Source organism: Chionomys nivalis, chromosome 25 (assembly GCF_950005125.1).
Source record: "Chionomys nivalis chromosome 25, mChiNiv1.1, whole genome shotgun sequence".
Lineage (NCBI taxonomy): Eukaryota > Metazoa > Chordata > Mammalia > Rodentia > Cricetidae > Chionomys > Chionomys nivalis.
In genome coordinates this window covers 26,572,874-26,596,107 of record NC_080110.1, presented here as the reverse complement: position 1 = coordinate 26,596,107, position 23,234 = coordinate 26,572,874, and the positions used below count along the sequence as shown (strand labels likewise).

At 36.8% G+C, this 23,234-nt stretch overlaps 1 protein-coding gene across 6 annotated transcripts in view; it reads left to right on the top strand.

The window, feature by feature from the left end:
• Cnot2 (CCR4-NOT transcription complex subunit 2) overlaps nucleotides 1-23,234 on the top strand; it is a 91,616-nt gene that overhangs the window by 10,658 nt on the left and 57,724 nt on the right. For 2 of the 6 annotated variants that reach the window (XM_057757551.1, XM_057757548.1), the window contains exon 2: nucleotides 18,374-18,516. In XM_057757551.1, the coding sequence (XP_057613534.1) occupies nucleotides 18,469-18,516 (48 nt within the window). In that variant the 5' untranslated portion in view covers nucleotides 18,374-18,468. Of the gene's footprint in view, nucleotides 1-18,373; nucleotides 18,517-23,234 lie in introns of those variants that run through there. The other 4 variants (XM_057757550.1, XM_057757547.1, XM_057757552.1 and 1 more) reach the window with 3 other exon arrangements.

Below are 23,234 nucleotides of genomic sequence, written 5' to 3'. Positions count from 1 at the left end.
TTTAAAATAAAAGACATCTAAAAGTTATTTATAAGCTATATTTGTAAAACGTAGAAAGTATACTTTTACCTGTAAATCCTGATCAAGATGGACCTTTTGATAATTTTGATAGTTTTGCTAAGAATAACCAGAAACTACGGGTGCCTTAGCATCATGTATTTGTTTATATCTGCCCAGTTTAGTCTAAGATTACTGAGTGCATTTTTTTAAAGCTGAAAAGACTTTTTGTTTAATTCATGGGCATTAACTAGAGAATTAATTTTTTAGATAACTTTTGCCCCACAGTATATTATTAAGGCATTTATCTTTAATTGTATATGCCAGCCTAGGACAAATAATGTCTATGTTAAAATGTCATGGCATTATAGAAAATGTAGTGACTATACTAGTATTTTTGCTTCTCTGGCATCGTTAAATGCTGTTTTAAAAATTGTATCTTTCCTGATAAATTCAGGAAAAGAATAAATCTCTTAATTTCTAGCTTTCAAGTTAATCATTTGAACTGTGTTTATGTCGATTTAAGAGTTCTGTGGTTTACCTTAAGGATAAATCGGTAAGGTAGCTATCGTAAGTTCATATTTTGTGGGCAAATGTGTGTCATTGCAGCAATGTGAATTGATACTATTATGTATTGTTTATTAAAATTTTTACATGCTATAAATAAACTGAGGTCAATGGTAAAGAAGGCACACTGTAAAAGATAATCATGACAATTAGGAAAAGAGGAAAATTAAAATCCCTCCCAAGTGTACAATGTAGATGAGTGTGCTGTGTAGTGGAACAAGCATTGTTTGTTCCCACCAAGTGTGAATGGTTACTACAGTCTTTATTTTTCCTGCCTGGTTAAGTAACACAGGGTTATATAGACAATTTGGAGGATTATGGAATATATTTCAGAAGAAGGGAAACACCTTCCAGAGATAGTCAATGCTGCCCTTTTTTTGAAAGATATATATATTTTTGAAATGGTGTTAGAAGTTACCAGAAAGGCAAAAATGAAAATGCATCATTTTTGTAGAGAAATTTGGATCTTTGAAACTTAATAAATAAACACAACAAAAACTCTTTAAGATCATGAGCACTTTCTAATGTTATGTAATACTTCGCCCAATCATGAGTCCTCTTTGTGTGGGGTACCGGGTTTAGAGACAGGGTTTCTCATGTAACTGCCCTGGCTGGCCTGGAGCTCACAGTGTAGGCCAGCTTGGCCTCAAACTCACGGTGATCTGCCTGCCTCTGCCTCCCAAGTGCTGGGATTGAAGACCTGCAGAGGCACCACCCACCCAATCATGATTCTTAATGGCCAAAGCAAAACTGACTTGATGGTTTTTTTAATTACCCAACATTTAGTTTTAATTTTCACTTTCATAACTGGTGAAAATTCAGTTTCACTCTTCCTTGGGTATTTGAGCATGTATTTAGAAAGCCTTCCTGTAATGTAATATGAACATGAACTGTTAGAGTAGCTCCAATTCTTAAGTGTAACTGACTTTAGTCTACTTAATTTTCAGATTCTAAAGATCCTTCCTGTAGAATTCAGAGGAATAATGTATGTGTAACATTTAGAAAACATACCCTGTAGTGTGTGAGTGTGTGCATTAAACCTTAAGAATAGATTGTCACTAGTGAACAGTCTCTTAAATAAATCTTTCCCCTTAGCTCTCACCTGTTCAGTGCATATTCCTTCTTATTCGTGCTGGGGTTTGGAAGTGCTTGCTATTTTATATTTTGGAATGTTTATATAGACTTGAGCAGTTGAGCCTATTGTATTGGAAAAACCTAAAATCAAAATATTCTCTAAAATTGGAAAAAAAAACTTATTTTTATGAGCATCATGTAAACATTCAAAAATTTTCAGATTTTAGAGAATTTCAGGTTTGGGATTTCTTTTCATTAGAGATGCATTTTTTTTTGCCTCTCAGTGTACCTCTGCATCATGGGTTTAGGGGCCAAATCTGCTTAGCTTAGTGTAGGTGTTTGCACTGCTGGGGTCAAATCAAGGGCTTTCCACATGCTAGCAGGCACTCTGCTGTGGAGCTGTACACCACAGCCCAAATCAGTCTTTGTGCTAATGTGTGTTTGAAACCTCAGAAGGGTCCAAAAGGAGCTTGTTGACTGTATAAAAGATGTTTTAACAAAGCTTTTAATATCTTCCTTCAGATTTTTTCCCCTTACATCAGTTTTGCCAATTTATATCATACTATGTGTGAATTGTCTACTGAATATGGTTGTATAAAATTACTCTAAATTTAAAATTGTGAATGATAATTTTTAGATTCATATTTTTTAATTTTCTGAAAAAATTTAAAATTTTATGTCTGTTAAGAAAACTGTATTCCTTTTTCTGTTTGTGTTCTTCATTCTCATCGATAAGAATAAAGACAAAGCAATAATACTAGGCTATAGTCCTAGCCCTGGTACCCTGCTGAGCATCATTCAATGGTTCAAGAGAGGGAGCTAAATAATATTTAATATCACACAAAGTATATGTGAAGTTTTATGCAGAAATACTGTTCAAGACTGGTCAAGTGATTTTAACTGGGTAAACTTAACAATGTCGAAGTTTCAAGAGAACTTTTGAATAATGTGCTGTATCAACTATTAATGCAAAATGTTAGGAAGATACTAGACACTAAAATCAGAACCTGTTTGCTTACTAAGCTTAGAGTGGAAGGCTTAAAAGTAGTTTGATATCTGGTTGTGTTTGAGATGAGTGGCTTGCTTTGTAAGGGTAGGTCAGAATAAGTGAGTTTTAATTACTGTTGCGTAGTTTATGCTTGTAGTTCATCAATTCATTTGATAAATATGAGTAACTCCTTTTAAGTGTCAGGCACTGTTTGAAGAAAATATACCTGTGGTAGCATATATTGTAGCAGTTGGTGATCAGGTGATGGAGACAAAGAAGTCAGAGGTGTAAGGGGGGGGGCATAGAAAGACCAGTCGGTATGTCTCTTCTTAGAGTGAGTGAATGGGTAAACACACCTGTGTTTGTCCTAGGGAAAGGCCTTTTGGGAAGGGGCAGCAACACAGAACGGATAACCCTGTTACAGGAATATACTAGATGTCTTATTTTAGAAAAATCGCAAGACTGTTACTGAAATGTAGTGGGAAAGGAAGGCGGTGATAACATAAAATAGTACTGGGAAAAGAAAGGACCAGTGAGGACGGGCTTGTAAACCGCTAAGGACCATCTATCTGTTTATTGTTGTAGTCTAGACTAGTATGCTTTGATTACATGCTACAAGCTTGAAACAGGAAATGAAACTTGCAGCTTTGCTCTTTCCAATTGTTCTGATCAGTATGTGTCCCTTGGATTTTCATTTGACTCTTAGGATTAACTTGTTTGGTTCTGCCGGCAGGAATTTTTAATAATGATTTTGTTTAATTTGTAGATCATTGAGTTATATTACCACTTTTCTTCGGATCTTTGAACATGGAGTGACTTTGTTTATATAGTTCTTTTAATTTTTTCCATAATTTTTTGCAGCTTTCAGAGTATAAGTTTTGTTCCTTGAACTTAAGTTCTTTAATCTCTTTGCTTGGGAAATGGAGTTGCTTTCTTAACTTCTTTTTTGGGTGTTTCATTATTACTGCATGGAAATGTGATTCTTACATATTGATTTATATACCTGGTACTGTGTCATTGAACTTCCTCATTTAACCATTTGATAAGATACAGTAAAGATTATTAAAATCCAAACTACTGTGAAACTGCTGTAAAATCATTAATCTAGTGACTGCCTTAGGATTTTCCATAGAGCCGATAGAGGCAATATCACCTCCTCCCTGGACTGAACACTCGCTATTTCATTGTTGCCTAGTGGTTCTGTCTAGTGACAGAGTAGACAACCTTGTTTTGGTCCTGCTCTTAGAAGGAAATATTGACTATTTCACCATTCATTATGCTTCTGACAGTGCCCTTTTGTAAAACCATAACTTGGAAGACATACCATATGTTTGTTTGTTTGTTTGTGTGTGTGGGCACACATGTGCCTTGGGGCCTACATGCGGATTAGAGGACAGTTTACGGGAGTCCGTTCTCCTACCATGGAGGTCCTAGGGATCAAATTTTATATGTTGCTGGGTTTCATTTCCTCATTTTGTTAGTTACAGTTGCATTTCTTGTGATGTTTTTGGTGGTCTTAACTTGTTAATACTGACCACAGGAATGATTTAAGAAGTGTTCTGGGTGGTTATTTGTTTTGGATTAGTTTGTGATTCTTTTTCTTCTAAATATTTGAGAATTTCATCACTCAAGTCTCCTGGTCATGCACCTTTTTTCCCTGTTGAAACTTTTCTATTAATGAAGTCTCTTTGCTTGTTATAGGTCTTGTTTCAACTGTTCTATTTCTTCGGTCAGTTTTGATAGCCTGATGTCTTAGGAATTTGTTCATTTTCTCTAGTTTCATAGTTTATTACATGAACCTGTTATTTCTTTATCCTTCTCTTAATGTAATTATGTTATTATTATGATCTGTCTCTTTATGCCAGTTTCATTTTTCTTTTTCTTGGTTAGCTTTAAGTTTGCTAGTTTTGGTTACTTCCCCCTATATCCAACCTTAAGATTTCTTTGTTTCTTAGTTATTCTATCATTTTTATTTTTCGCTGTTTGGTATAGTTTGTTCTTTTTCCCCCTAGTTTCTTGAGGTAGAAATTTAGGTAGTTAATTAATTGGAAATCGATGCCCCCTCTTTCTCTCACCTTCTTCTTTCCTTCCCTCCTTCTTTCTCCCTACCTTTGTTTCTTGCCTTTCTTTTCCTCTTCCCCACGTCTATGCTGGTCGAGTTCTGTACCACTGAACTATATATGGCCCTAGCCTTCGGATATCTTTTTTAAAATGTAGGCCTTTACAACCAAAAAATTCCCTTCAAGCGTCACTTCATTTATATCATCTAAATTTCGGAATCTTGTGCTTTTTATTCCTTCAAAATGTTCAGTTTTGTGTTCTGTCCTCGTCCTTTTACAAGTTAGTATTTTGAAGGGTGTTGTTTAACTTGCACAGACTTGTGGAATTTTTGCAAATTTCTTGTTGTTATTTTAATTTCATTCCACTACACTTGTGTAGCCTATTTTATGATTTTATTCTTTTTCAATTTAAGACTTATTTATGATCCAGTCTGAAATTGTTCTGAAGAGCGCATGTTTTGCTGTTGTTGGTTATTTTATAGAGGTTTGTCAGCTCTAGCTGTTTCATGTCATGGTTAGTCTCTTGTTGGCTTGGTAATTTTGTTGTCTGAGTTATTGTATACATTATTTGAAATGGATTATAAAAATTGCCCAGATACTGTTGTTGAGTTGGCTGTTTCCAGTATGGAAACCAATTAGTGTGGTCTTCCTGGAAAAGACTATTTGACTCTCGGCATTCTTAGTTGCCTGCAGTTCTTGGTGCAGGGTTGAGACCTCAAGGGCTTTCCTGCCAACCACTTTGGCATGTCTACTATCGTAGCCCTTGTTCAGTCACGCTGGTGAAATTTTATGGCTGCAGCTTTAACATTACTAGAAGACACATTCTCACAGCAAACTCCCTGCTCCTATGGCTCCTATAATCTTTCCTTCCTCATTCTACGATGTTCCTGAAACCTTAGGCAGAGTATTTTTTAGATGTATCCATTGGATTCATCTGGACTCCACAACTTGTCATTTTGACTGGCTGTAGCTTTCTGTAGTGGTCTCTAGTCTATTACAAAGAAAAGTTTCTTTCTTTCTTTCTTTCTTTCTTTCTTTCTTTCTTTCTTTCTTTCTTTCTTTCTTTCTTTCTTTTTGTTTCTTTTTTTTTTTTGGTAATAGACTCAAGACTTTCTAGACTAGACAGTGAGTTCATGGTCGTCACCCTTGGCAATTGACTGGAACACTGAAACCTTGCTTCACTAGCGACTGAGAGATTGCATTTAGGAAAATAGACATATGTATATATACATACACATACATGCACAAAGTAGCAATAAAAGAAGAGGCCATAAATTTGAAAGAGCAAAGAGAGATGTATGGGAATGTTTGGAGGGATGAAAGTGAAGGGGCAAATGCTGTAATTATAATGTGACAAAAGAAAAGGAAAATGAGGAATCTTTTTCCATCCAAAACCAAATAAAACTGGGATCAGAAGTCTCCACTAGGCCTGGCTAAGATCTTTTTAAAATGATGGGCTATTGTTATCGTTCCTAATTTTAAGTCTTTAATGCTTCCCTTAAACAACTGGTTATTTGGAAGTCTGTTAATTCTGATGCTGTGGGCTGCGCTTTACCCCGTGTATTTACCCCGTGTGTTGTAATCTGTGGAGAGCCGACATTTAGTGCACTGCAGTATCTGCACACAATGATCCCCTTCTTTCTGGTTACAGCTGGTGCAGTGGCTTCTCTGCGCTGTTTTAATGAATTTTTTTTTTTTTTTTTTGGTTTTTCGAGACAAGGTTTCTCTGTGGTTTTGGAGCCTGTCCTGGAACTAGCTCTTGTAGACCAGACTGGTCTCGAACTCACAGAGATCCGCCTGCCTCTGCCTCCTGAGTGCTGGGATTAAAGGCGTGCGCCACCTGTCATATACTCTGGAGGATGAAGCCTTAAAGGTGTGGATGTAGTTATCCTAAGATGACAGTGATTTCTTTACAGTGTGTCTTTCACTTGTAGTTCTGATTGTCTTGGTATGACACTCAGGTAGGTATCCATCTTCACTAGTGCCGCTGATTATGTTGTTACATGGGATAGGCTCCAAGTGTGGATCTTGTCTGTTCATACTGTCTGATTAAAGATTGGGCCCCCCTTCTTGCCTTTGATGTTCTTTAGAACTCAATAAGGCTCTTCTTAGTTGTCTTCCCCCGTTTTCTTTGGTAAACCAATTGCGTTTTGAGGGGAGTTTCTAGAAACTTTAATGTTGTAGAATCTGGGCCTCTGTGATGGGAAAGGGATGGGTTGAAGGCCGAGAGTGTATAGAGCCAAGCCTCTTTGTATTTATCAAGACCATTGAAAGCTGGTGAAGAGGCAGGTATAAGAAATTTTGTTGTCTCTCCTGGGGAAGTACTATACCCAGGACAAGGGAGAGCGAGCCCTTTCTCCTTGATTTCCCTCTGCCCAGAGTAGATCTTTCATGGTCAGCTTAGCTTGCAGAGGGAGGGAAGTCAAGGTACATACATACTAAGATTCTTACTGTTGTTATTGAGACCTAGTGGATTATCTGAAATATGGCTGGTTTTGTTTTTGTTTTGTTTTTGCTATACCTTAGAACAGTTCCTAGATAACCATTTTTTTCCTTTGAAGATTTTTTCTAGTAATTTTTTTCATTAATTCAAATTTAAATATAAAGTGAACCTGTTTTCTCAGAATGGCTTCTAGGCATTTTGTTGAATTTTATTTGCAGACATTTTGTTGAATTTTTTGTGTATATAATCCAGAGGAGCATTGGTATTTGAATTTTTCATCATCATTTAATGCATTTGGTTTTGGTGCCCCGATTGCCTCCTGGTTTCTTTTCTGGACTACGTTGTGTGCAGCTGTATTACACACTGATGGTGGCTGTTCTTCATATGCAGTTACCTTATTCTAGCAGATGCACAGCTGCTCGGGTTTTTATCAGAGTGTGTTTGGGTGGCCTCAGCATCACATTCATCTAAATTTTCATTTGTGAGAGTTGTCCCTCTATTTCTTAACCTTTTCATGCCCAAGGGCTCAGTACTCACCCGTATTTCTTATTTTTTGATGCCTTGGGCTCAGTAATTATGCGTTTTTCTGCATTCCTAAAAGTGATAGTTACGGTTTATTAGTCTGCTTAAAGTGCATTGTTTTAGTCAGTTTTTTTTTCTACTCTAGATTGGTACTTTTTCTTCATAGGGCCTTCCTTCCTTCCTTCCTTCCTTCCTTCCTTCCTTCCTTCCTTCCTTCCTTCCTTCCTTCCTTCCTTCCTTCCTTCCTTCCTTCCTTCCGTGAACGTCCCTTTCTTTTTTTTTTTCCCCTTTTACTTGCTTTGGATTCATTTTACCCTCTTGGTAGTTTTGGAAGGTGTAATCTTTGGTGGTTGGCTCCATCTCTCTTTTAAATATAAACATTTAAAATTATAAATTTCCATTAAGTAATAGTTTACCTGTATTTCACAACTTTTGTGTTTTTAATTCTTGATCTGTTTATTCTGTCTTTCGTTGTACTTATCCTTTATGTTCCTAAGTATATTTATTTGTTTGGTCTTTTAGAGATTGCTCTAGGAGTTACAGTATATACACTTTGCTTTTGTAAATTTGTTTACTAAAGCTATAGATTCATCAGAAGATATCTTTCATGTGAATTCAATTCTTCAATATATATCATTTTTTAAAATGACATATATAATAGTGTGGCCAGATTTTCTGGACCCCGCACCCCCACCCCTGGCTTCCTGGTCCTTGTAATCACCACGGAGAAAAGATGACACATACATACAGAGTAAAGGGAGCAAACACCAAAGGGTAGGAGTGGACACTCACCAGAGGGGTCATTGTCCCATGTACATTTTAGGTAGCCCACATACTGTTTTTCATTTCTTTAGTACAAACAACTTTCCCCAGGAACTTTGTTCAGACCATGTGATTGTCAGGCCTGTTTGGATTTGTTTTTATCAGAAAGCCTCCAGCAGTAAGTAATCTTAGAAGGTTTTGGTAGATATCTGATGACCTTTAGGGAAGTTCAGAATGTCACTTTTCCTCGGGTCAGAGTTGTGACTCAGATTGCAGTCTAGTAGTCCTGAGAGGGAGCGCTACAGTTCAGGCCTTGGTTTTACCAGCTGCTAACCTCTAACTAGCCACTTGACACCCGATAAACCAGTTTGTTTTTAAAGAACCTGTCATCGTGGCTGTTGGTTTAGTTGGGAGGTAGAACACTTGTTATGCCCGCAGTCTTGATAAAATCCTCAGCACATGCCCAAAAGTAATTTTTTAAATTATAGTGTTCTTTGAATATTAATCTCTCTTGTTTCTGTGGTGATGGGCTTCTCTCTCCTCTGTCTGGTTTCTGCTTATGTGACCTGTTATATCTGAGAGGTAGGAGTATTGAAATAATGAAGTGTAAACGTGGTTGTGTTAGTTCCGCTTTCAAGGTTACTATTTATGTCAGCTTGAAAGACATACATATAAGACTGTATGTCTTGGGCTCAGTTGGTGAGGTGCTTAAGGACCTGAATTTGGTTAAAACTACAGTAAGAACAGCCAGGTGTAGTGATGAGGTTTGTTAATACCAGTGCTGAGAAGGTAGAGACAGGTGCACCAGCCAGCCTAGCCTGCCTCCGGAGTTCTAGGCTACAGACCTAGTCCCTCCTAAAGAGGGAGGTGTATTATCTTTTGTGCTTTCTTTTAGCCAGGTCACATCAAAGATTTAGTCTGAATTTTGAGGCAAAAATCTTTGGTTCTATTATACCTGGCTGCCACTAATTAGCTGTATGTATAAGACTCCCCCAAATTATCATTTCTTTTTTAAATCTTTAAAACAAGATATTTAAATGAAATGTGCTTTGTTGTTGTTTTTTTTTCTCTCCAGATTTCTTATTCTAATCTAGAGACTTGATTTCATGAATGGCTCTTGCTTGAAACATGTACACTCTTTCTCAAAGTAATACTTCATGTGTGCAAAATCAAATGCTTCTGAAAGTACCAAGTATGTAAGAATATCGGTTTTAAAAATAATGATTGCATATTCAGTTTCATGCTTATTAACACAAAGTATAATGCTACATAGTAATGTTTAGACTGATAATGGTATAAATGATAGTTGAGGCAAATGAAATGACTGTAGAAATATCTAATGATATTGCTACTGAAAAAAATTAGTGGTGACAAAAATCACAGGTGCGGACAGATGGAGCGATGGACGTGTTACTTGTGTTTTCAATGAAGTAAATACTGCAGTTCAGTTAGTGGGTTAGTAAGATGAAGGTGTAATTTTCTTTTATGTCTTCTTTAACACGGTCACTTTGTTGGATTATATTGATTATTTACTCTTAAATGATATGGGGAAATTAGAAGATAGGAACAACCATAGTATTCCTGAGGTCAGAGGGACATTGGGGAGCCAACCAGGAAGACAACTGTCAGAATCTTGACAAAAGTGGAAAGAGTCTGCTATTTAATACCTTGAACGTTTCATCCTTAAACTGAATTGATTTGGAAAACTTCAAAGGTATGATTCATAGAAAGTCTAGTCATCCCAAAAGGTCTAGTCCTACATGAGAATGTCAAGGGGAATAGAGATTTGTATTTTAAAAGGGTGTTTTCATGCAGTTGAAGTCAGTAAAGCTTTCAGTGTATTTTGTGGTTCATTAATTCAGTAAAGTATTTATGTTGTGTGTCACTGTTTTAGGCACGGAAGATAAGAGTGATAAGCATAATAGACGAAGAGCCTCTTTTTGAGAACTTAGATACTAAGGGCTGACAGACAAATGTGAACAAAATTCAGACAGTTGGGTGGTCAATGAAGGCCTTTGTGAAGACAGAAATGCCAGTGTTAAGGTGCTTGGCATTGAAAGACTGAGGTGAGGTCTCGGAAAACAGCAACAAGTGCAGTGACGAAGTTAGAGAAGGTCGGGACAAGGGTGGGGCGGCCTCATCCTGCTCCTCTTCCCTCATCCTCCTTCCTTTCTTCTCTTTTTTTCTTCTTTCTTCCTCCACAGGTCATTATCACTTCTACCTGCACTCTTAATCCTCTTTCCTCTCATGCTCATTACACTTTTGGCTTTGGTTCAGTCCGCTGCTTGCCCTGTACCTTCTTCCCTGCAGTTGCCTGTCTAAGACTAGCTTCCTGAGCAGACTGACACTTCTGCCTACTCGATTTCCTCCTAGCTCTCAGAATTAGTTTACGTTTTTCTCCTGCCTTAAACCTCTGACATCTTTTATATCCATGCTTTGAGTTGATGACTTTGCTTTGCATTTAGGTAGACAAACATAATGCCTGGAGATTTGCGGGATAATAATAATAATATCCAATAAATGCCATCTTATTTAAATCTACTCCTACTTAATAACTTTCTTGCATCAATATGCCCTGTGCCTAAGTCCAGTCTCTTAGATACTGCACCCACATGTACCTGGAATCTATCCTTCTATCATTTTTTCCCCATGTTTTTGTTGCTGTGATAAAACACCATGACCAAGGGACAAGAGTCCATATGGACAGGAGGCATGCCAGAAGCAGCAGGCCTGCTGCCTAGAGCACGAGGCTCAGAGCTCACTCCCCTTTGTGAGCACAAAGCAGAGGGTGAACTGGAAATGACAAGGCTTTAAACTCTCTGAGCCTGGCTACCGTGACATACTTCCTCCACAGTACCATCAAATGGGGACCAAGTGGTTACATATATGAGCCTATGGGGGACTTCTTTTTTTTTTTTCAAATATTTATTTTAGTTATTTATTATGTATACAATATTCTGTCTGTGTGTATGCCTGCAGGCCGGAAGAGGGCACCAGACCTCTTTACAGATGGTTGTGAGCCACCATGTGGTTGCTGGGAATTGAACTCAGGACCTTTGGAAGAGCAGGCAATGCTCTTAACCACTGAGCCATCTCTCCAGCCCTATGGGGGACTTCTTCATTCAGAGTACCACATATACTATATTATTTGTGTGTGTGTGTGTGTGTGTGTCTTATAAACTCCACTTTAGATATTCTTGCAGCCATTCTTTATTTTGCTTGCTTTTATGACAGAACTCTTTGTGAAAGATGCCTCTATTTTATCCCTATTTGCTTGTGAAATTATTTTGTAATGCTGTTTTATTTCTATTTTCCAGCCAAAGCTGTTGCTGTGAAGGACCCTTCAGATGACTTCTGTACTGTTAATAGAGATTAATACTCATGCTATTTATTTTTAACAGTTGCTTTTCTTTGAACTGATCACCCCAGTTGTAAGAGTATCTACTCAGTTTTCCTTAATTTTCTTCTCATTCACTTGTGGTGTGCAGTTTGTTTACACTTAAAGCAGCTCTAAGTCGCAGGGAGGCGACAGAGGATCCTCTCTGCTGTGTTTTCCATTCCCATCCTGTTTACAAGCATGAGGCTCAGAAAGTGTTGATGGTGTTATTTAAGTTCAGTAGGACCTCTTTGTTGTATTGCATTTTATTTGACCATTAGTCAGAGACAGTTTAGTATCTTGCATTGCTTTTGCCTATAAAACACATAAATCTGGGTGTTGAGCTACCAAATGTTTGTGCTAGAATTATTTATAGTCAGATTAAAAGAAGGATATCAGGAAAGGTACCAGTACAGAGATACAAAATCTAAAGTTATGAAACATTAAATTATGATGACCAGAGAATAAATTAATTTAAAGGGAATATTATTGCTTAGCTTTTGTTTTTCTTTGTCAGTAAAAGAAACTTTCCATTTTATCTTAATAATTGACCTTTGAAATCTGAATTATTAAAATATTCAGAAAATATTTGTAGTTATTTCGGCAGTTTTGCCAGTCTAATTGTGATATGCTCCTACTAAAATTCAGGAGTTTCTTTTTGTCTGCTGGTGTTTTTTTTCTTTTTCTTTTTTGGTTTTTCGAGACAGGGTTTCTCTGTGGTTTTGGAGCCTGTCCTGGAACTAGCTCTTGTAGACCAGGCTAGTCTCGAACTCACAGAGATCTGCCTGTCTCTGCCTCCCAAGTGCTGGGATTAAAGGCGTGTGCCACCACTGCCCGGCTTGGTGTTTTTTGTTTATACTACTAGTTATCAACTCAGGTTTTGGAAACATTTGTCCCTGTAATCAAACTATAAATTAGTGACAGCAAGGAAACTTGGCTTTTCGATACAAGGTTCTTGATATGTATGCACCATGTTAGTTGTCCATGGTGAGTTCTGTCAAGTTGACAAAAATAAGTCCTCTGGGAGGTGGACCTCAGCACATTTGTGAAGCACCATGTGGGTACTGGGAATCAAGCTAGAATCCTCTAGAAAGAGGATCCTGTGCTTTTAACCCCTGAGTACTCTCTCTAGCCTCCTCTGGGCATGCTCAGGACAGATTGTCTTAATTATTATGTTAATTGAGGTGGGAGACCAATCCCCTGTGGGTGGCAATTTCCTCTAGCGATAGAAAGCAGCTGGGCTTTAATCCCAGTACTTGGGAGGCAGAGGCTGGCAGGTATCTGTGAGTTCAGGATAGCCTGGGCTGTTACAAAGAGAAACCCTGTCTTGGAAAACCCCAAACAAGAACAACAACAAAACAAAAAGATCAGAGAAAGGACTGAGCAGTAGTAGCATGCATGCCTTACAGTTCGCTGTCTTGTGGATGAATGTGACTAGTTCTCTCAAGCCCCCGCCACTGTGGCTTCCCTGCCAAGATGAACTGCAGCCTCGACTTGTAAGCAGACAACCTTTTCTCCTTCAGGTTGTCAGGTTCTTACCCGAAGGGAATGAAAGCTGGCCCTAGACTCACTTTGTCGTCAAACATGGCCTTGCATTCTGTCTTGTCTCATCTTCCTGAGTGCTGGGGTTAGTGGCTTGTGTCGCTATGTTTAACATATGAACATTTTTGGAGCCTGTTAAGGAAAACAGTGTTACTAGCATAGTTCTGTAATTTCACAAACTTTAGGCTTTTAATTGCCTGTAGCTCTTCATCTGTGGGTGGACTCTATACGATTCTCCCATCCATGTTAGCATGTCAAGTCAGCCAGTAGTGTCATAGTTCAGTCTTTAAGCAGCCCTATCTTTGAGATTCCAAGGATGAACCTCTCCTATCATAGCTAGAAGATGCAATCTTACAGCAGAATTCCTCATCCTCTGGCTCTCTCCTTCTTCTTTCCTTTATGTTTTCCTAGCCATATGTAGGGATTGTGCAGAATCTGTAAATATATTCTGTTGCCTCTGGACATCCCACAGCTAGCTGTTTCCAGCATTTGATTAGTTGTAGCTTTCTGTCTTCTTGGGCGGGGGTAACTTGTTTGGTGACAGGTGAGAGCTGCACTTATCTATGGGTATGAAGCCAAGCATTTAGAATATAGTTACCTGTGTTTTATTTGACTAAATGCATTTACTTTGGTTTTATTTGGTTTCAGTGAAACTGGTCAGATCTTTTAGTTGGTTCTAATTAATAGCCAATCCAGAATATACTTTCACTGAATTAAACAAGCAAACAACAATAACAAAACCAACCTTAGCTAACTGGTTTAACTATTTAACCTCATTAAGTGCAACCTTTAACTTTTGAGTGTATAGTGATGATTAAATTACAGATATTTTAGCTACTACCTCCAAACTTCCAATTATTTGAAATATTACTGAGCACTGTAGTTGGAGAAAAAGTAGTATTGGGAAAATCATCTATCAGTGTCTACTTTTCTGAGTCACAATTTTGTGAATTAAGGCCAGTGAAGAAAAATTTGTTTAACTTTACATTTTTGCTTTTCCAGCATATATTATTGGCATAACTGTCGTTTTCAGTTTTGCATCTATGTTCGTAATTTTCTTTGTTTGGGCTTTATGTGGTTTGAGAATCAGGGTGACTGTGGCCTTGTAAAATGAATTGGGCAATGTTGCTTTTGTTTTCATTTTGTGGAATAATTTGAGAAGTATTGGTATTAAAAAATCTTAGAAAGTCTGGTAGAATTCTGTGCCAAAAACTATCTAGCCCTTGGATGTTTTTGATTGAGAGACTTATAATATCTGCTTCTCTTTGACTAGAAGCTATAGGTCTGTTTACATCACTTAGCTGACTTTGATCTAACTTTGGTAAGGGGTATTGAGATAGTTATCCATTTATTTTCTGATTTGGTTATCCATGTATTTTCTGATAGTTATTCATTTATTTTCTGATTAAAGTATGTTCTTATGATTATCTGGATTTTTTTTTCAAAGGTTTATTTACTTATTATATATGCAGTGTTCTACCTGCATGTTTGTCTGCAGGCCAGAAGAGGGCACCAGGTCTCATTACAGATGGTTGTGAACCACCATGTGGTTGCTGGGAATTGAACTCGGGACCTCTGGAAGAGCAGCTAGTGCTTTTAACCGCCGAGCCATCTCTCCAGCCCTGGTGTCTGTTGTTAAGTCCCCCTTTTCATTTCTAGTTTTGTTAATTTGGATATACTCTACACCTTTTATTTAATTTGGGTTAGGGTTTTTCTCAAAGAACTTGATTATATATGTGTGTGTGTGTGTGTGTGTGTGTGTGTGTGTGTGTGTGTGTATATATGTTGATTTCATCCCTGAGTTTAAGTTACTAGTATGAGAGTTCTCCAGTTTTTTCTTTTCTCCCTCCCTCCCTCCCTCCCTCCCTCCCTCCCTCCCTCCCTCCCTCCCTCCCTCCCTCCCTCCCTCCCTCCCTCCCTCCCTTTTTTCTTTCCTCTCTTCCTCTCTTCTTCCTTTCTTTCTTCCTTCCATCTTAGTGTGCTGTAAACTTGCCTCTAAGAACTGCCTTTATAGTGTCTCATAAGCTTGGGTATGTTGTGAACTCATTTTCATTCAATTCTAGAAAGACTTTAGTTCCTTTCCTTGACCAATAGTTTATTCAGTAGTGGCTTGTTTAGTGTCCGTGGGTTTGTAAGCTTCCTGTTGTTTCTGTTGTTGATTTAGTTGGTGTTGGTCAAGTAGGATGCAGGGTGTTATTTCAGTTTTCTTGTGTCTGTTGAGACTTGTGTGGTAAATTTTGGAGAAAGTTCCATGAGGTGCTGAGAAGAAAGTGTAATCATTTTGTGTGAATGTTCTGAAAATATTTGTTAGGTTCATTTGGTTTATAATGTCAGTTAATTTGAAGCATTTCTGTTTAGCTTTTGTCTGGATGACCTGTTTATAGTGAGAGTGGGATATTGAGGTCTCCTGCTATTGGTGTGTAAGGATCCACATGTGACCTAGGCTGTAGTAATGTCCTGTATGAACTTGTGCCCTTGTTTGCTGCAGAGATGTTAACATTTACAATGTCCTCTTGGCAGATTTTTCATTTGATGAGTATGTAGTGTTCTACCCTGTGCCTTTTGATTAGCTTTGGTTTGAAGTCAATTTTGTCAGATAATAAAGCTTGCTTCTTAGATCTATTTGCTTGGAATATTTTTCTCAACCTTTTACCCAGAGGCGATGTCTGTCACTGATGTTAGTGTTTTTCTTGAATGCAGTAGAGATGTAAATATATCTCTTGATAAAATTTATGTAATATGAAAGTGTACTAACTGGAATTTTACACAATATATTCAAAGAGGAAAACATTCTTATTCTATAACATAGTCACTTAAACTTTAGACTATTGTCCACTGAATTCAGTTAGCATGAATACATTAAGGTAGATCCTATCAAAGAACTTTATTAATACTATTATACCCTAATATTAAAACAAGATTGCCATTTAGGAGCTATATGATTAATTTATCAATTTATTTGTTTATTTTTGTGGCTGCCAAGCCAAATATGTGTCATATTATTGTTATGGGACATCAGTTTGCTTGGTAGTTTCTCCTTTAACATACCCCAGTTCCTGACTCAGGAATATAGCACCGTGGTAGAGTGCTTACCCGGCATTTGCAAGGGCTCTGTTGTTCAATCTCAAGTGTGATATAAGTTAAATGATAAATGCAAAAAGTTTAAATAATAACATTTATAGCAGTAACTATATAATGAGTTTTAAAAACTACTTATTTTTGAGAGACATACTTTATTCTAAAAGCATATACAAAATTTCTAGTGAACATTTACACTTTTGCATAGAGTTGGGCATCTTGAAGTATTTCAGTCCTGTGTATGATGGTCAAAACTGAGTAAAACCGTAGCTTCTTCAATCTCATGATTTTTTTTTTTATGTAGGCAATAGGAGCTAGTAGATTGATTTTATCAGTTCTTTGTAGAACATTGTTCAATAATGTTAGTTTTTCATTTAAAAATTATCCTCTTAACAAATTGTGTTTTAGAGGTTATGGATACATATTTAAAACTTTGTATTTGCCCTTTTTAATAATACTAATTTGGGTTTTGTTGTTTTTAAATTGTGGGGCTTGCGAAGTGGCTCATTGGTTACAAGTGCATACTGCTCTTTCAGAGGACTTGGGTTTGGTTCTTAGCACCCACATCACAGAACTACCTGTAACTCCTGCTCCAGGGGACCCAACACCCTCCTCTGGTCTCTTGGGCACTGTTCCCATGAACACAAATCTATACGCAGACATATGTCTATGCATATCTATAAAACTATATACAAATGCAAAGACTGTGTGTGTGGTGCTAGTGTATGTGTATAGTGTAATTGGTGTGTGGATGTGGAAGGTGTCCTTCCTCAGTTGGAGTTGCTCTCTCACTGAACCTGAAGCACTTTGATTAGGATATGCTGGTTAGCAGGCCAGTGAGCTTCAGGGATCTGCCTGTCTGCCCCTCCTCCACCCCAGACTGGTACAGGGTTCTCCGGATGGAAATAGTCCTGATGCTGGCAAGGCAGACACTTTGTCCACAGAGCCATCTCCCTAGTCCTCACCTTATTTATGGATTATAGATTAGCTGTTTTTATTATCTCATCCTACTGTACATTTCATATGATAGTAAATATAAGTTGCTTTAAATTTGAATGCAAAATTATAATGGATAGTAACATTATTAGTTCAGTAACTATATATACTACTTTCTAAGTAGTATATGAGTAAATGTTTTATATAACTAAAGCTACTTGTCCTGAAAATGTATCATATACATATTTTTGCATCTTTGAACTTTGAATTTCACTATATTTTTAAAATAATATTTGTGGTAATTCTTACCTCAGTTTCAATTTCTTTTTTAAATCTGACATGCAGAGTGTATACCCAGGTTAAGAGCTGAGCATCATTAACTCCTCTCCCATGCCAAAGAGTGAATTCTGTTGCAGTGTGTATGAATAGGGGGGCTGAAAGGCAGGCATTTGTTCTTCATCACTGGAGTTGATATTGATAGAACATTGGAGTGGATTTTTAACCTAACAATTGTCTTACAAAATATGATGTGTTTACATCTTACAATGTGAAAATAAGCTTTGTGGGTGATATGAGTCAATGTATAAATATTTTACATTACTAACATTGAAGTATAGGCATTGGGGTGGGAGCATCTAGTTAAATAACAGAATCTGAAGTAACTGACTATTCGTTTAGTCAGTTAGAGATCATTTAGTACCTAAAAAAAAAATGTTAGGGGTTAGGAACCAGTGGTTTTGTTTTTTTCTTTTCCATCAACTTGTTTTCACTTTTAAGTTTTTTTCCTTGTGTGTAATGTCTGATGACTGACATAATGGTGGGGGTAGGTGTGAGCAGAATTTTTATATTATACAATCTCTAGTGCTCAGTCGCCTCCTTTAAATACTCAAGAGCAAAGGTGGGCTAGATGGAAGACAGCTACTTTTGGTTCTCTTTGCATTTTGTATGTTAAGTTGAATATTTTTGTTAATGTTATATGTTATTTACATGTTAGTAATTTTGATGGCTTTTGGATAATTCCACTCTAGAGGGAGAACTGGTGGGCGGTCCTTCCTGTGACACGACCCTTGAGTGACAGTTCTATTTGATTGCCTCCAGTACTGTGAGGAAAGGACACGACTCTATGGTGAGGACTGATGGACATACATTATCTGAGAAAAGAAACTACCAGGTAAGACTTTTTCTTTCCCCTCTCTGTGTTTGTCATATGACTATATTGAACTGTCTTCATATAATATTTAACTGGAACTAGCTGATTACAGTGGATACACCTCCTGAAAAATTTGTTGTAAGTTTGAAAATTATGTAATAAAATTGACGGTTGAAATAACTGAACATTTTCCAAAGAAAAGCATGTTTATAATGTATATTTAGTACCAGAACAAGTTTTCTGACCTAAATGCCAAAATTTAGTACTATTTGATATATAATATATGATTTTATGGCTGAATTCAAAGACAGTAGTTGATAAAGTATTATTTTTATGCATGACTCTGAAAGAATGAAATGCAAGCCTGGGTTATATTTTGTATACTGTGTGTTAGTGAAACATAGACAGCATTGGAAAAGTTATACAAGAAATACAAATGAAATCTAGGAATGTACGATGACCCAGATCCTGTTTCCTTACTGATTTAATAACACTTCCATCCTATAATTATGTCGGGATGCTCAAAAGAGCATGGATTGTAATATTGCTGTTCTTCCTGCGCTTTCAAAGAAGGCGGATTTTAAAGATAGTGTTATTGAACTGATTTGTTTTTTAAAGAATAGTGTTTTAAGTTTTAAATGGAAACTTGTTTTATTTCATCCGATAGTGAATTCAGCATGAAATGTGAAGTAATGTTAAATACTGAGTAAAGGTCATGTAGAGTGAGCTGTTGGGTGTCCTGTACAGACAGTGTCCAGCCCTCTGCTCCGTTCACTTCAGGAGTCGGCGTGATACACGGGCTTCGGACAGCCACTCACTCTCGCACTAGTCATATGCTTCTGAGAAACTAATTCTTTGTTTCCCTGCTTTGAGGCAGGTGAACACTGGAGAAGATTGAAAGTGAGTTTTTATTGTATATGTCAGCCAAGAGCCTTTGATTAAAAGCCTTGGCTTCTGATTTGGAGCACTACCTCCAGTAAAAGAAGGCTTCTGAATCTAACCTAGAGCTTTCACCTAGCTTGAGATGAAGATTGTGGCCCGATTGTTATGTCAATAAGCAGAGCCAACTGAGACTACTCTGAGTCAGGTCTCCGTAGCCTCCTTGTCTGATTTGTCCTCCTAGACCCGACTGGCTTTTGCTAATTATTTGTACTTGTATGTAGCTAGTTCGTCCTGTCTTGAAATCACCTTCAACAGTGTAGAAGATTTTGATTGGTCACACTTCTTGGGCTTTTCATCTTTTGTTAGGTTTTGTTAAATTATGTGAAGAATGGTGTGATTCTTCATTATGTAGCATTGAGGTGCTTACTTCCTTTTTGCGAAGTGTTAATATAGAAATTTTGTTTGATTTTACACCTTACAGCTAATTTGTGTCATGGAACCATATTCATATAAAATTCCAGAATTTATACTTATAAAAGGAATAAAGCAGTTATATTTTGCACATGAAAAGCATTCCTTATTTCTTCCTATACTATTCTAAAAGTACTTTATTCCACATAATTTGCAAATAATACAAGTTTTTAAGCTTGCCGAAAATGTATTCTTAGGCTTTTGCCAGCTGGATATATTTTCCTGTTTGCCTTTTATTGCTATACAGTGTTGTCCAGTGTACATTAAAACGACGTTAGAAATAGCTGTTTAAGTCTGATTTGTAAAATTCTTTTGTTTTGAAGCCTCCCTGGAAAGAACCAATGCATGGAAGCATGGTTTTGTATCTAGCATCAGGATGGATTTATTAAGATCGTATTGGGCAATCACAAAACATTGAGTCACCAAAGTAAACATTGTTTTTAGTTGCTCTTAGGAGTTTGTATAGTCTACAGTGAAACCACATTGGAGTTTATACATCTTTACTTTATAGAAATTTTGTTGTTTTCATTGTTAAAGTAGACTTTTTGTGTTTGTATAACTTTTCATTTGTTTGGAGCTTTTGGTTTTGGAATTTGATTCTTTAAGCGTCCTGATAATAGCCCAGTATTTGAGATTAACAAGATTATTTCTTTAATTCTCATTTCCATATAGTCCTTATTGTGACTTTCAGATACATGTGAGTTAAAGTACTGAGTTTTGCAGTAGTATCTACTTTGTATGTTTGGTCAATAAGCCCAGTTAGATATTTAAATATAGAAGATGAAGTTTGTTGCATACATAAATTAGTTAGGAAAGCAGTTTATTTAAATGGTTCATAATTCATTGATTTTAAAAGGGTTATTGAGCTTTCATAAGAAAACGAACATTATGTCAGTTTTTAAGATCTTTTTTTTTGTACTATTTTACCTTCTGTAGTTTACACTAATCTCCCCATCGCTATGAGCATGCATAAGGAAACCATCTTAGTTACTGCTCTGGCTCATCAGTGCCTTTCTCTCCTAGGCAAGCTCTAAACATGGCATCTAGTTGACTTCCTCATTCTGATCCTCCACATGATTTTTATTCCCTCAGTGCCTATTGTCTAATTGCCTTTGCTGGGTTTGTCTATTTAGTAATTAAAATCTGCTTTAACTCACCTTGTGCCCCAGGCTTTAATTATTTGGATCTCTCATGGATTGGTATCCCTTATTCATGACTCAGTAATTTGATTTTCATTTTTTAAGCTGTCTTGTAATGGGCTCATGTCCTATAATTTTTTTTTTTTCTTTACTATACTCTCAAATCTTATGTACTTGTAGATTAGCACAGAACAGCCATCTGGTTTCCTTAAGTTACCTTTGTATGTTCACTGTTCAGTTCTGTAGAAAGTAGAAAGGAATGGCTGCGTAAACTCATTTAAATTAAATGATATTAACGTTTGAGTTTACCAGCCATGCAAGCCACATTTTACATACTAAAAATAAACATCTGCTGGTGGCTACTGTAGTGAAGTTTGCATATTAGATTGTTTTTTATCATTGTATAAAAGTGCAAGACAGTGCTTCTGTATGTAATATGCTTTTTGAAAACTGGAACTGTATCTGTTTATTTTGGTGCTGCCGGTACCTAAGCTTGGCACCTGTTATAGAGATGTTCAGCATATTGCTTGAGTAAAGTTATAGTGAAAAAACTAAAAGGAAGAAATGGGGAAATATGCTAGATATCAGCTAGTGGTAGTTCCAAGGTTTTTTACTATGAATAGAACCTTCTTTCGTTTATCTTTTAGCAATAAAAATAATTTGTTCCACATAAAATTGTTGAAGGAACACACAGAAGTCCAATGTGAAAGTTCACCTTCATAACTTTTTCCTAGTGCTGTGCTGTGTGGTCTTCATTAGTGAGTAAAAAGTGCAAATGTGAAGTTTGCTACTCTTCAGGGTTTTGTTGTTGTTGTTAACAAGTGTGTATTTTCAGTTTGCTCGTTATACTTACGGAGGTATTGCCATATCTCATTTTTTTTGCTTTTTATGTTTCATAAGTAATCATTAATTTGAGTTTGATGTTTCATTCTTTTTTATACATATTTTTATTATGTATGTAGTTTTCATATATTTTGACATTATGCCTTAAATTCCATTGTTTTGTGTAGGAAAAATGAACTTTCAGCCTACCTAAACCCCAGACACTTTCCCAGTGTAATATAAAGTACAAATTAACCTAATTATTAAATCCATAAATGGTTAGATAGGTGTATTTCTACTTGGTAAGTTTTAGGTATTGCTATATACAGATTAAGATTTTGTGCTCCAACAAAATGTAAGTATAACTAAGCCATGGACAGAATTTCTAGACAGGGTCTCTCTGTGTAGCCTTATAACCCTGGCTGCCCTGGAACTTGCCCTTTAAACCAGCTGTCCTCAAACTCATAGAGATCCTCCTGCCTCTGCCTCCCAAGTGCTGGGGATTAAAGTTGTGTGCCACCAAGCCTGGTGGAATTAACCCTTTTCATTTTTATCATTCAGCATTTAAAGTTAATTATGATGTCTTAGAGTTTTAATTGTGCCAGTTAGCTTGTATGGGGTACCTTCTAATGTGTTACTACTAATGTCTGTGCATCTTCAAATATGTAAAATATGAAAGATAGAAAAGAAATAGAGAGAACACTTGGTAGAATAAAATATGTGGGAATTGTCTTTAAATGAGTACTTAATAGTTGAAACTTGTCAGCAGATCTAGTGGGTAGAGTAATGATGGAGGTAGGTTTTAGTCTTTGTTACTATTTGGTATACAATAAAGGTAAGCAGCAGTAAGCAGATGAAAAAAATTAATTAAAAAATAAAAAGACTAAATCTTGTGAACTGGGTCACAGTTTTCTTTTTGCTCTTGAAAATTTTGACAACAAAGGGCCCTAACTATTGTCCCTAGACAGAGATGCAAAGCAATAGAGTGGGCTAAAACTCGAAATGCTGACTTTCTGTATTTGGTTCTTTTGCATATTACAGCTGCTAGCAGAAGCGGTGTAGAGTAAGAGTAGCAGCAGTGTAATATTGAGTGTGCCACAGTCACAGTTTCACAGCCGAAGTCACTTGGCGTTTATAACCTAAAATTTTAAAAGTAAAGTTTGTATTTTATTTGACCTTCTGTCTCCTTTTTCCATGTTTCTGTGGCCAACTAATACCAGGTTAAATGAGCTCCCAAGTTCCTCAGTGATTGGCTCACTGTTAAATTATCTAGCCTTCCTTTGTGTTACATGCAAACATTTTTCTTCTGAAGTTGTAAAATGACATCAAGGTTTGTTTTCTTTAATTATTCTTAATTATGTTTGTTTCTGTGTTCTGTTTCATGTGTGCACATATACAAAACCACGTGGTGGAGGTCAGAGGATG